General features: G+C 33.3%; 3 protein-coding genes across 3 annotated transcripts; 1 reads left to right on the top strand and 2 right to left on the bottom strand.

The window, feature by feature from the left end:
- The first annotated feature begins 244 nt into the window (after positions 1-244).
- On the top strand, positions 245-1,961 carry mRpS34 (mitochondrial ribosomal protein S34). Its single transcript, XM_089701548.1, has 3 exons — positions 245-564; positions 638-886; positions 1,463-1,961. The coding sequence occupies exons 1-3, from the start codon at positions 382-384 to the stop codon at positions 1,619-1,621; spliced, it is 591 nt and encodes a 196-aa protein (XP_089557674.1). The 5' UTR covers positions 245-381; the 3' UTR covers positions 1,622-1,961.
- On the bottom strand, positions 1,956-5,820 carry LOC149484079 (IQ domain-containing protein K-like). Its single transcript, XM_089701551.1, has 5 exons — positions 5,215-5,820; positions 4,197-4,336; positions 3,757-3,851; positions 3,225-3,354; positions 1,956-2,075 (listed from the first exon to the last, which is right to left on the bottom strand). The coding sequence occupies exons 1-5, from the start codon at positions 5,462-5,464 to the stop codon at positions 1,983-1,985; spliced, it is 708 nt and encodes a 235-aa protein (XP_089557677.1). The 5' UTR covers positions 5,465-5,820; the 3' UTR covers positions 1,956-1,982.
- Positions 5,821-6,033: 213 nt separating this feature from the next.
- Positions 6,034-13,284, bottom strand: LOC149484078 (uncharacterized). Its single transcript, XM_089701550.1, is given in 7 exon segments — positions 6,034-6,820; positions 6,942-7,234; positions 8,266-8,755; positions 9,908-10,269; positions 10,499-11,674; positions 11,762-12,115; positions 13,124-13,284. Coding segments are annotated over 6 exon segments (3,282 nt in total). The 5' UTR covers positions 12,113-12,115; positions 13,124-13,284; the 3' UTR covers positions 6,034-6,210.
- Between the last annotated feature and the right edge of the window lie 234 nt (positions 13,285-13,518).

The following is a 13,518-nucleotide window of genomic DNA, read 5'->3' as shown; positions in this document are numbered from 1 at the left end:
AGCGCTCGTGACGTCATAACGCGTCAAGGTCAGTACAAAAAATATGACACGCTTGGTTTTCATACAGATCGCGGTACTTGCGTAGTCTATCTATGTCTGTGGTTCTGAACATCCTAATAAATAATGTTTAACATGTTGCCAGTCCTACAGGACTTCTTTCGTGGCGATTACTCTTTTTATACTCTTCAATAATTTTGTGGTATATCTGTGGCTGTCAGTTGTCACTTGTCAAATGTCACGTCCAAGTCAGTCCAAGTCTTGGATTCGGTGTACAAATTACAATTTTATACTTGATTTTATTAAATAAAATCACAAAAAGCAAGCAAAAGGCTTCATTGAGAATTTAAAACAAGTGTTGTATACATATATTGTTTACTAGCAATGACAACGAAGGTTGTGAAATATGTTGGACGTACAACTGATTTTAAAGGCAAGACATTGTGGGAAATAGTTGGAAGTCTTAAAAATTTTGGTGTAGGAAGGCTGATAGTTCGTCAAATGTTTCAAAGATATCCTGAACCGACTTACATGAAAATTGTTAAAGTAGAAACATGTCCTGATGAAGTAAGTGGGCCTTACAACAATTTATGCAAAGTAAATTTAGGTTATTTTGTGATTTTTAAATAATATGTTTCAGGAACGTCGCCGAGTCCGTGTTTGGGTCGAGAAAACATTTAGAGGTAGGAAATTGCCGCAGATAGCCGAGATCTACCGTACATCATATAAACCTGACTATCAACTTGTCTCTAAGGATGATGAGAGCAAATTCTTACAGTCAACTAGCAGTGAGCACAACATGTCTGAAGTTGTTTTGCCCAATAGTATTGAAATGCCACCATTAATGAAAAGATTTATCGTCAGAGATCATGAGAAGAAGGGATTAGAGGTATGTTAAGTCAGTTTTATTGCAACATTTAAAATGTATACTTTATGATTTGTTGAATTTATTTTATACTGGTTAAGGTCTTAAGGTTCTTAGTTAAAATAGAAGCTAAAAGAGAATGAATAAGTTATATATTATTGGTGAAATGTGCAGTTCGATCTTGCAAGAACTATACTCTAGTCTAGTAGTTACTTATTATTAGATGTTGCAATCATTGCAAAACTTATTTAAATTTAATTTTATCATAATAATGTATAGAAAAGTAGTTATAAAAAATGACAATATTTCATACAAATCAAAATCTACACTGATATTATAAAGAGGAAAACTTTGTTTGTTTGATTGTAATGAATAGGCTAATAAACTACTGGACCAATTTTGATGAAATTTGGCACATATAATCTTTAGACCCTGAGAAAGAACATAGGCTACCTTTTATTGCGAAATATGTACCACGGGCGAAGCCGGGGCGGACTGCTAGTGTATATAATAAAATTGAACATAGATAGCCTTGAAAGCATTAAAACAAAACAAAATAAAAATAGTATTATTGTTTAACTATTTTATTTTAAATTTCAGACACTGAAGGAGTTTGTGATGCCGCTTAGCTACAAGTCGAGTCCAAACAGAGTGAAGAGGATAGCCAAAGGTGATGAAAAGCCAACAGTACAGTTCACTATGGGGTTGGGAAAGCCTGCTAGTCCATCTCTGTATGAAGGAGTTCCCCTCGACCAATAGATATCAAAGAGGTTTACAGCAGATATATAGAAGTACATGATGTTATATGGTTCTTTTTGTTTAAAAACTTTTGTAATTAGTGAAATTGAAATGGTATGAATGGAATGGAATGGAAATTGAATGGAATTTTAATGATATCATCATACTTTTAATTCTATATTTTAAAGTGTTATTGGCTTTTTGGCTAACATGTATAATCATTATGCTACACTAAAATTTGTATAGAAATTTTTAAACAAATGAATCCGTACAATAACAATTAATTACTCACATACAATCTAGAAGTAATATTTTATAAAGTAGGTTATAGTTGATTAAAATAAAAAAACATTAAGTTCAACAGTCTTTTATTTAAATACAACTAATTCTTGTGGAAAGTTTGCAAAGAAGCAAATTTCTTGGCTAAAAATGGATTAGTGTCCATTTCAGGTAAATTGTGTTCCATATCCAATTTCTAAAACAAAAAAAGAAACATTTAGAATTTAAAAAAGACTGAAATAAATTAATGGTACCAAATTCAACATTGTAATGTAGGTTAGTTTTCTGCTTTCTGATGTCCCTGATAACCTATTTCATTTTTTAATCTAAATGCAAATGTTCATAAATTATTTGGCATACTAAATGTGTAACAATACACATATAAAAAATAAACTAGTTGAATTGGTCAAGCTATTCTTGATCAACATTCATTTTGTATTTGTGAAGGCACCTCCCCAATACATTTTTCATTATATAGTACACTAGCGACCCGCCCCGGCTTCGCACGGGTGCAATGGCGGTCGGCCGGTACCGCCGCAAATAAAACGCTACGTCCCGCAATTTTTAAATCTGTAATATCTTCGAAAATATTGACTTAAATCATACGGTGTAAAGGGCCATATAGATCTATATTAAATGAACAATGTATTCAAGGTATTTAATTGGTTAAGGATTAATGCTGTATTGGTTAAATCGCTTCGAAAATTAGCCATTATTTGTCGTAAAAAGTAAACGACAAAAAAAAGTTATTGTGGGTTATCCATAAGAGATAGACATATACCATCGCGGACTTTTCTGTAGACCTTTTCAATGTGTACAATACTTAGTACATTATTTTGATAAAACTCGTAGGGTTCAGCCTGCGTTTGCAATGTAAGCGGAAAAAATGTAATTATTTACGACATCACATTAGAAACCTCAAAAATAACAGTACTTCTCCACTATTTAATGGATGTTATTATACATATAAACCTTCCTCTTGAATCACTCTATCTATTAAAAAAAACCGCATCAAAATCCGTTGCGTAGTTTCAAAGATTTAAGCGTACAAAGGGACATAGGGACATAAGGACATAGGGACAGAGAAAGCGACTTTGCTTTATACTATGTAGTGAAGAGGTGTCTTGTTCATATACAATTTATAACATGAATACAAATACTTTTAGCTATAATAAATGATGAATATAGTTTAAAAATTTAGAAACTTTCTTAAACTAATTAAATTATTGTATTTTAACTGATCCTTAAAGTTTTTCCTTTCGATTGAAGTGGGTTACATACAAACATGTTGCTTACATACAAACATACGTCATGCTAATAAAAACGTGTTAAAAAGATAACTCACCTTCCAAAATTCTCTCATTTCTTGAACTTCTTCCTCCCTTTGCACAAAGTACTGACGGACACTCTTTTGTATTAGAGTGGCTGCATAGTCTTCAGGCCATAGCCACGACTTGGGATAATACGGCCGTGGGCTAAGTATGAGTTTGGACGATTATTTATTATAAAATAATATTATTTCGCACAATAGAACTAGACTAAGACTATATTGTAGATAATTTATCACATAGTTTTATTGCAGATAAATGCTTATAGAGTTTTTAGAAGTGTATAAAAATAAGCGATGACTAAGAAGCTAAATATTATTACATTGCATATTAATGCGATTAGAATATAATTAAAATATAAGCATTAGCTTATATTAAGTATTTTTATGATATTATGTAAATAAACAAAGCAATTATTTCAATGAAAATGAATTGAATTTGCTGTAACTCTGCAGGAAAAAATTATGAAGATAGTTTTTGCGTATTGCAATGAAAAGGCGCTGATATAAAATACAAAATAAATTATTACATAATTTCAAATTAACGTACTGTTTTTGAAGATACTCTCGAACCCATGGCATGTTGAATAAATGCATTTTTCTTGTTTTTCGATTTGGATAGCGTGGATTGTTATTCCATAAATACTGGAAGAGGATATATTATTATATGTATATACATATATGTGTTTATATTCAACTACTTACCTATACGTAAAATTTATATGTTACATCTATATGTAAATGTACCTATTATTATAAAAAAACGCTTGGAAGAAGTACCTACTTATTTACTTAGCTTAATGATCGATGTCAATGTCAATATTCAGAATTCAAAATAGCATGAGATTTTTTCTCAAACCTGGGATTTCAAAGTTTTATTATTAATGTGATGTGATGTACTTATAAGTTCATTTTAGGCTAATTGTTTAAAATTGTTGGCAACATTGGTTAAATATTAGTAATCAATAGATAAACTGTTAGGTACTATACTTCTACAATGTGGTCTATTCCATTAAAGAAGCACTTCTGAATTCTCAATGCGTCCCACATTTTTGCCTTGTTTAACGTTTCTTCCAAAGCGGGAATTAAATAGACAAATACTTCATTTTTAATGTAATCGCTTTCCGTTCCTAAAATTTCGAAAATATGTTTCTTATTTTATCCTACTAATAAGTAATAATATTATAAATGCGAAAGTTTGTGAGGTGTAAATGCGAATGTGTATGTGTGTTTGTTACTCTTTCACGCAAATAGTACTGAACAATAAAATTTAGCACACATATAGAGAGTAACTTGGATTAACACATAGGATAGGTTTTACCCTGAAAATCCCACGGGAACGGAATTTACGCGGGTTTTTCTTTGTAACCGCGGGCGAAGCCATGGGCGGTAAGCTAGTAGTTTATAATCGGCAAAGGAGCTTTGTTTGTATTTTTAATTTTTATACGACTGTGATATACTCTGACTCAGGTACCTGTTTCATGTAAAGTATAATACGGTCTTCCGCCAATAAATACCAGTGCATCGTGGTATAAATTATTGAAGAGTAGGTAACTAGCGTATTGATGAATGTAATTCATTCCATCGCCTATCAATAAATATTAAATACTGAACCGATGAATAAATATCTACTCTACGTGTCTTAGAAGGCGCCTTATAATTTTGTTTTTCTCCAATTATCAATAATGTGGCACTTTCAGAATTTCATTTATATTCATATCTTCCACACTGTGCAGAGATATGAAAATTGAAATTGTATATTATGATTTGTCTACGGTACTTGTTATACCATACCATCTAGAAAGTAATTGCTAAACACGTGAATATTCAACACACCATTAAATTTCATGTAGCAGTTTCTGTGTGCCCTAAGCGTAACCTAGCAAACAATGAGATGAATAGAAAAAATACATAAATCATTGTCTTTGTTCAGATACATTTTTATGATTTTCTTTGAATATTCATATTATTAAGACGTAACTGATGAAATAAATTAAACTTTACTAACTGAGAAAAGGTGATTTAGGTATTGGTTCTGTTTTACTTTCTTTGTATCGTTCAAGTTCTTTAAGCTCTTCTTCCCTTTCTTCTACAATTTTTTTCCAATTAGCTCTGTTGTTTTTTCTTAAAATTACAGCAAATTCAATCTCAGAGCATGGTAGCGAATCGGGTAACGTAAAAGCAGCTAAGTTATCACTGTTTTCATTAGCTGACGATTTATCTTTAGCTTTTTTACGATCAGTTCCTCTACCAGCCATTTTAACAATTTATATAACTGAGTGTAGAGTGTTATGATTATTTTTTTAAATAAATTATAACGCAATTGTCGTTTTATTATGGAATAATTGTCATATAAATTATGGCATTGACACTTCAGGATATTTGAGTGTTTAACTCACAGGTTTAACAACAACTCAATTTTGTATGCGTACTCTTTGCAATATTTGAAATTTAAATAGCACCACGTATCTTTTGAAAAGCATCGTTTGCATGAAAAATATTGTTGAGAAAATTTAAAGGTCCTAAATAGCCTTTTCGATATAAATTATTTCATAAATAAAAATCAAACCTAAACCTTTATGATGTCTCCTACCAATAACTTTTCAAATTACATCTGTTAAAATATTATAATATTTATTTATAATAGGGACTCAAAGGGTTAAAACAATGTTTTCTGTGAAAGATTAGCGATAAAGAATATTGTATGTCTCTTGCATTTGCAAATATTATTGGGAAAATGTTTGTTTGTGTAAAACAGATTAGAAGAGATGTAAACAAATGAAATTCAAAAAATGTAGTATATGTTGCGGAAAAATAAGAAAAATAATTTGATATGTTTATTTTTTTTTATTCAAATGTGTATTACAATAAACTGCACAAGCATTTACTTAAACCTCTGAACATTACCGTTCAAAGAAAAATAATAAATTAACATTCTTAAATAAATAACGACCTTCCTTTAAATATTCATATAAATATCAAAAAGTCTTAATTCGATTATGACTTAATAATGCGAAAACTTTCCAGTGATCTGTGAGATCCAGTCTAAATAGTGTGCAACTTTGACGTATACTCCTGGCACACCTGGTTGGCCGCAACCAATACCCCAAGATACTACTCCCACCAACTGCCATGTGCCTCCTCGTTCACAGACAAGGGGACCACCACCATCACCTTTGCAAGCGTCTTTGCCTTCTTCACCTCCCGCGCAGACAAATCCGGGGTTCAACTCATAATTGTATCCTAATCGTGTTTGTCTTAATTGCTGTTGGCACAGACCGTGAGGGAGGACAGGCACGTCGACCTCTTTAAGAATGTTCTGGTACTTTCCATTTGAGCCAAACGCATCTTTACCCCATCCGGTGGTCCAGCAGCGTTGTCCTGAGAAGTCTGTGTATTTGTCTGGCAGACATGCTGGGCTAATATGAGGGAATTTAGTCCATTCAACTGGGTGATCTAATTTTAAGATTGCTAAGTCGTTGTCTAAAGTACCGGCGTAGTATTGAGGATGCACGTGAACAGAAATCACGTCCCTTTCGATATAAGGATAGAATTCTACGTCGTGGTTAACGTCCCATTCACCAAGGCGCACTCGTAGATCGAATCCTTTGTATCTATAATAAATAAAAAATAACAATTAATTGAAAGTGTACCGATGTGCAATTTTAAAAATATATTTATGTTTTATTTTCATAATAACTCGTAAAGGTAAAGGGATATTAAAATAATACTTACGATTTAATGCAATGAGCAGCAGTCATGATGTGAAGACCATCAATCAAGGTACCACCGCAAACGTAAACTGATTCTTTAGGATCTTTTTTGAGGATAGCCGCTTGCCATGGATATTCTCCAAATTCACTATCTCCATCTACATATGCAGGTGTTTTGATTCTGCCATTGATTCCCTGGGAGTGTCGAATTCCACATTGGCCACGATTTGAAGCTTGGGGACGAAGAGGCCGGCGGCAGCAAACTTGATTTTGACTGCATTGTTGAATTTGATTGTGGCCGAAGTATCCTTGGCGCTATAAATAAAATAATGTAAAATTTAAAAACACTTCTTCCATTATCGACATTATTATACATTGTGAGACTTTATTTTAATCACCAAGGACTATTAAATACTTTAAATTTTTATATGGAGGTTTTTACCTCTTGTAATATAAGAGCCCACGACGGCCAGACTTTCCTTTCTTTCGGAAAGTTGAAAGTTTCTCTGTATATGTCTCCGATACAGATAAGAACGACTAGCGATTATCAAGTCTGGGTTGTGGTTACTTTGGCAGGAAACAGGTAGTAAGGGTGTATAAAATTGTACCTAACTTTCATTATAGTTGAAAAGCTAAATTTTATATATGTTACTTGGGGACCTATAAAAAGACATTACCTTAAGAGCCAGACAGTTTTCATGGTTCTTACATCTAGCCAGACACATTTAAAAAATAACTAACATATCATCAAATTCACATAACTACCTAAAAGCGTAACAAATATGAAATAACCCACTAAAAACATTAGTTAACTATAATTATTAAAAAAAATAAAAGTATAATATATAAGTAATTAAGTTATTACTTATCTTTTACTTAGACTTATGTTGATGGAATTTCACGTATCCCGATGACTTTTTTATTGTGTCATCGAGATACGTGAAATTTCATCAACATAAACCCCCGTAAAAGATAAGTAATAACTTTATTACTTATATATTATACTTTTATTTTTTTAATAATTATAGTTAACTAATGTTTTAGTGGGTTATTTCATATTTGTTACGCTTTTAGGTAGTTATGTGAATTTGATGATATGTTAGTTATTTTTTAAATGTGTCTGGCTAGATGTAAGAACCATGAAAACTGTCTGGTTCTTAAGGTAATGTCTTTTTATAGGTCCCCAAGTAACATATATAAAATTTAGCATTTAGACTATAATGAAAGTTAGGTACTATTTTATACACCTTCACTACCTGTTTCCTGCCAAAGTAACCACAACCCAAACTTGATAGTCGCTGGTCGTTCTTATCTGTATAGGAGACATATACAGAGAAACTTTCAACTTTCCGAAAGAAAGGAAAGTCTGGCCGTCGTGGGCTCTTGATCTATTGTATAAATTCAGGCTTATTATTTTCCGTCTTTACGTCTCTTCTTTTCCGACTTTCAGGAAACCGGACTGTTTGTTCTCCCCGGCTTGCCCCGTGAGAGTTATTTGGAATATTTAGGGATCGGGAATAGGCAAAGCGATTGGCATAATTATTTTTATCTATGTTTTGGCTTACATTAGCAGACCGTTCATGGCCGTAATGATCGCCTTCATTGTAGTCATTGTCGTAATTATTAACATTATCATCATCGTAATAATCATCATTAGAGGAAGGGGTTCTTAACGAATTATAAGAATTTATCCCATAGTGATTAGGATAGTGAGAATAATGAGGTGAATATACAGGAGGCTGACTATAATGTGGGTTGTAGTGCGGTGGGAACTGATATGGTGGTCGAGGGTAGGGATTATGAACATTGTGGTTATAATGCGGATTATTATAATGGGTATTATATACGTGAAACCAACAAAGACCTGTCTTCAATAATCCAATGGAGCAAAACACATGGTTTAAATATCAACCCGGTTAAAACTCAAACCATTATAATAGGAAGTCGTCACTTCATTAACAAAATTGACTGGGTTGGTATTCCTAAGATTACTGTTGATGGGATCGTTATTCCATACAGCTCCACTGTTAAAAACCTTGGCATATATCTGGACCAAACACTTTCCTGGTCACAACAGCTACAGGAATTGCGTAAAAAAGTTTTTAGCTCTTCCGCTTCACTTAGACGTTTACGTAATGTCCTACCAATTCCCACTAAGGTTGAGCTAGTACAATCATTGCTTCACCCTATACTTGATTACTGTGACAGCGCCTATCCTGACCTTAATGAAAATCAATTAGATGCTCTTGAACGTGTTCAAAACCTCTGCATAAGGTTCATATTCGGTTTGCGTAAATATGATCATGTATCCTCTTTCCGTACCAAACTGAAATGGTTACCTATACGCCTTCGCCGGAATGCACGCATTCTTCATCTGCTTTACTGCATTCTATTTGATGTTAGAACACCAATCTACCTAAAGGAGAGATTTAAATTTCTTTGTTCCAATAGCCTTGTGTTGAGATCTGCATATAATCTCTCTCTTTTGATTCCATCTCATCATTCAGATTTCTATCATTCCTCTTTCACAGTACGTGCTATAAACCTTTGGAATGCTTTACCTAATACAATAAAACACGCCCAAACAATATCTTCCTTTGATAGATTGGTTAAAAATTATTATCTTTCGCTGTAACGTCTTTTGTATTTATATTTCTAACTCGCACATACTAAATATATTTATATATATATATATATTTTTATGTATGTATGTTTTATTATATTATGTATGTATGTTTATTTTATATTATCTATATGTTATTTATTATATTATCTATAGGTACTTATTTAATAAAGTAATGCTTGCTTTGTTTTACACCTCCAAAATTATAATCTTCCAGCATTTCCTTGATCACAGGTTGTCTGGTAGAAATCACTTGTTAGTGATAAGACCGCCTATTGTACAATAATCCTATTTGCTGTTATTCTTTTGTATTGTTTTTATTTGGTGTACAATAAAGAGTTTATTATTATTATTATTATTAATGGTGATAATGTTCATGTTTGTTTAAAAGATATAATTTTTTTTCATGAAACAAATGTCCAAGTTTATTGACGACATGTTCATTTGGTGTTACGTGCAAGTTGACAAACGGTTTTACTATTTTCTCCCCGTAATCGTTCTTTGTCACTTGTACAGCTAACAATGGATTTACGGAGAGTAAACCAAGGTTTATGCCACCTGAATTTAGAGCAGGTCCGTAAGGGTTTTGTAAAGGATTTGGATTAAAAGGATTGACAGGATAACTGTGAGAAGGCTGAGGCAACCCAAAGGAGACCCCAAACGTGGGCTGCACTTGTTTGTTGTTATTACCACCATTTCCGCCATAGCCAGCGAGTCCAAGGAGGCGCTGCAGTAACAATGATTTGAATAAAAAATATTCTTTTGAAAATATTGTTATGTGTCAGTGTCTATTTTAGTTTATTGTTTTTTGAATGAATTATAATAGTCAAATGATTGTTACCCCAGTTTTCACCTCATGTAATGTATGGTTATAGGAAAAGGTAGAGAATGTTTACAGGATATAGAGATTGATTAATTATTTATACTGATAAATTATTAAGTTTGTAAAAGCTTACCGGCTCTATTTCTTTGGCTGGTGTTTCATTTTTATCAGACTTGGCTTCGCGTTTAGAGACACTCTTGACTTCAGTAACGTTTTGGCTAGGCGTTGTTGACAACACTTCACTTGTTGAATTGGTGTTGTCTGATTCTTCGGCTAATATTTCACTGCCCTTGTTACGGGGATCAATAGGTAAGTATAAATCATCTCTGCGACCAATAATTTCTTGACTAGGACATTGATCATAATTTACACAGACACATTCAAAGCCTTGAGCTTTACCGGCATGATAATTTTCTTGATATTGATTATTTTGACCAAATGTTGCCGGACCATGGTTATATACATTATTACTGGAACCAACGTTAAGTTCTTTCTTATAAAACTGGTTGTTTTGAGAAGCATATGAGCCTAAAGAATTTCCATATTTTTGATCATCAAATGCGGACTCGGAATACTGGTTCGGGAGACCTTGACTCGCAATATTGGAGCTTCCTTTGTTGAAGTTATTTTGTCCAAACTGAGAACCATAAATGGTATCGCTTTCGTATACTGGTTTACTTTGAACAAAACCACCAGTCATCGGTTTAAATCCACCATTATTAAATCCACTGAAATCAGCTCCTGAAGATGTTATAATATCACTTGATTCTTGATTATGGATCTGTGACGCAAGGTGACCAACTGATCCTACTGGTATAGCTACTGGTTTTATAATTACTTTAGGATCCTTGCTTGAGTCATCGTGAACGTAGTGATGATGAACATGTTGTTGAACTACAGCTTCAGTTTTTGTATTTGATTGTTGTGTGGAGGGTATTTTATTATAGATTGGCTTAGGATTTTCGAACGAGTAGGGTCCTTCATTACCATAGCTTGGAGGTTTAGTGACATAGTTAAAATCTTGACCGTAAGAGCCATTGTTTTGAGAAAATTGGAAACTATTACTGGCAGTTCCATATTTTTCGGAAAAACCGGGACGGTTTCCTGGATATCCTTGCCTCTTAGGTGGAACCTTCTGAGGATAAGGTCTATATGGCATTGGTTTTGCTGGTCCGTATGCTCTAGGTGGTCCACGGATTGGAATAGAAGCCACTGGTTTTCCAATAGGTTTAATATCTACGGGTTGGGCGTATATAAGTTGATCTGGAGATAAGTAAGTGCGTTTCTCTTGTGAATCGTCATCTTCACACTGTAAAACGAAATATATTGAATTAGGAATTTTATACGACTATTGATCATTGATTTATAAATACAAATTTGAAAACTGATTTCTTACTTGTATAAGTCCCAGAGTGCAAAGTCTTCCTTTGATTAAGTTTCTTGCTTCACTGTCGTCTCCTGCATCTAATGCTTCCTTTATAGTAGGATCGCTGTAGACGTCATCGAAACCACCCAAACTTCTTCCTTGCTTGCTGTTTACGAGTTCATCGACGATATCGTCGAGCACGGATCCGTCGTTATTCGATTTTTTGTCTTCTGCTTGAGTCATCTCTTCACCTTCCAACAAATCTGATGATTTAGGCTCATTTTCTATAGCTTTGTCCGACTTTTCGTCATTCCATGACCAATCAGCTGATGTGCTAGCTATAGCAAATAGCAGAACGCAACATATACTAAACCACCGCATTGTCTGAAAATAAAAAGAAATATTAAGACTTTGCTACGAAACATAATACATGTGAAGTAAATACGATGACGAAACTGGTAGGTGGAGAATCACTTTTACTTTCGCGGACAATGATTATATAAGCTTCCATAGCGTCAATGCTCCGTTACGATTGTACAGACAAGCGCAGCTCTGCGAAAGCACTCTCTCGTGTGCTCTAAACATTAAGTAATAGATATAATAAAATGCTCACAACTTAGTAAGATAGGCTTTTAAAACTTTTTTGTTGTACATGTCGCTGGGTTTATATTTAAAACTTCACAAGAGCTACGGCTACCTAATAGTAGATGTTGGTATTATGAAAGAAAGCTCAAATTGTGTCAATGTCAACGAAAACCGGTACACGCTTCATTGGTAAAAGTAGCACGTCCCAATCTCTGCCAATGCGTTAAAATTTCTCGTAATCGTTGTGATGTAATTTAAAGTGCGGTTCCGTATTCTTTACGTAATCCCTTGCAGTATATTTCTTAAACTATTATTTAATACTAGTAAACATTAACTACTGTTGAATCATTAGAAGCGTAAGAAAGCATAATATGTTAATTATGAGAACTGCTTTCAAAGATCTACACTTTATCTAAAGTTTTCTATCTTATGTACATCGAATAAACACATCCTGCTATTGTAACTTGCAGCGTTATGGTCTTTAAGAAAGTGAAAGCGCATTGCTTAAATCCGTTAATTTAAATTTTCCTACCGAATTTTATATTTAGCTTACATGCATTTTTTGCTTTAATTAAAAAAACAAAGTTGACATCGCTCGCACACAACTTTTAACACTTTGGTACTTATTCGATCTTTTTTATTTTGATGTTTTTGTTATTTCCGTTATTATTTTTATTTTTATGTGCACAATAATTATCTCTTATTTGATAATAATATTAAACAAATAATTTCATTTTTATTTAATCAACGAACACATCTTTTTACTATTATTTTTAATTTTTATTATACACAAACACTGTAACTTACATTTTATTATTTTGTATCACTTTATATTATTACACTTATATTAATTTTTACTTCGTTTTCACTCCTTCACTGTTGCTTAGTTTGCGTTCGAATGACTGCTTTATCTACCACCACAACGCTTTATACTTCGACCAACGCAAAGATGCACGCGCTCCGATTTTGTAAGATGATCGACTCAGGCCTGTACCACAACACATAAATTGCTGCCCAAATATGACTTGATCTTTGCAAATTGCGACTTTAAATTCGACAATCGAGTATCGTTAACCCCAATAGGAGCATCGTGGTACGGGGCTTGACGTAGTTGTCATTGATCAACCCTTTGCTTCATTCATGAGTTCCGACTAGACGTTAAGCAATAGGGATATCCACAAAGGTGAGGTTAGCGGATGTCA

This window comes from Colias philodice, chromosome 12 (assembly GCF_061535455.1).
Source record: "Colias philodice isolate Cphi_HAF_F1 chromosome 12, ilColPhil1 Martin Lab GWU primary, whole genome shotgun sequence".
Classification (NCBI taxonomy): Eukaryota; Metazoa; Arthropoda; class Insecta; order Lepidoptera; family Pieridae; genus Colias; species Colias philodice.
This window is presented reverse-complemented; position numbering and strand designations above follow the sequence as displayed.

Excerpts from the sequence above, each read along its gene's own strand:
- mRpS34 (XM_089701548.1), top strand. The coding sequence starts at position 382 with ATGACAACGAAGGTTGTGAAATATGTTGGACGTACAACTGATTTTAAA. Across the intron at positions 565-637 it reads TAGAAACATGTCCTGATGAA|GAACGTCGCCGAGTCCGTGT; the intron begins GTAAGTGGGCCT and ends AATATGTTTCAG. Across the intron at positions 887-1,462 it reads ATGAGAAGAAGGGATTAGAG|ACACTGAAGGAGTTTGTGAT; the intron begins GTATGTTAAGTC and ends TTTAAATTTCAG.
- LOC149484079 (XM_089701551.1), bottom strand. The coding sequence starts at position 5,464 with ATGGCTGGTAGAGGAACTGATCGTAAAAAAGCTAAAGATAAATCGTCA. Across the intron at positions 3,355-3,756 it reads CGAGAGTATCTTCAAAAACA|CCCACGGCCGTATTATCCCA; the intron begins GTACGTTAATTT and ends ACTCATACTTAG. Across the intron at positions 2,076-3,224 it reads AAATGAGAGAATTTTGGAAG|AAATTGGATATGGAACACAA; the intron begins GTGAGTTATCTT and ends TTTTTGTTTTAG.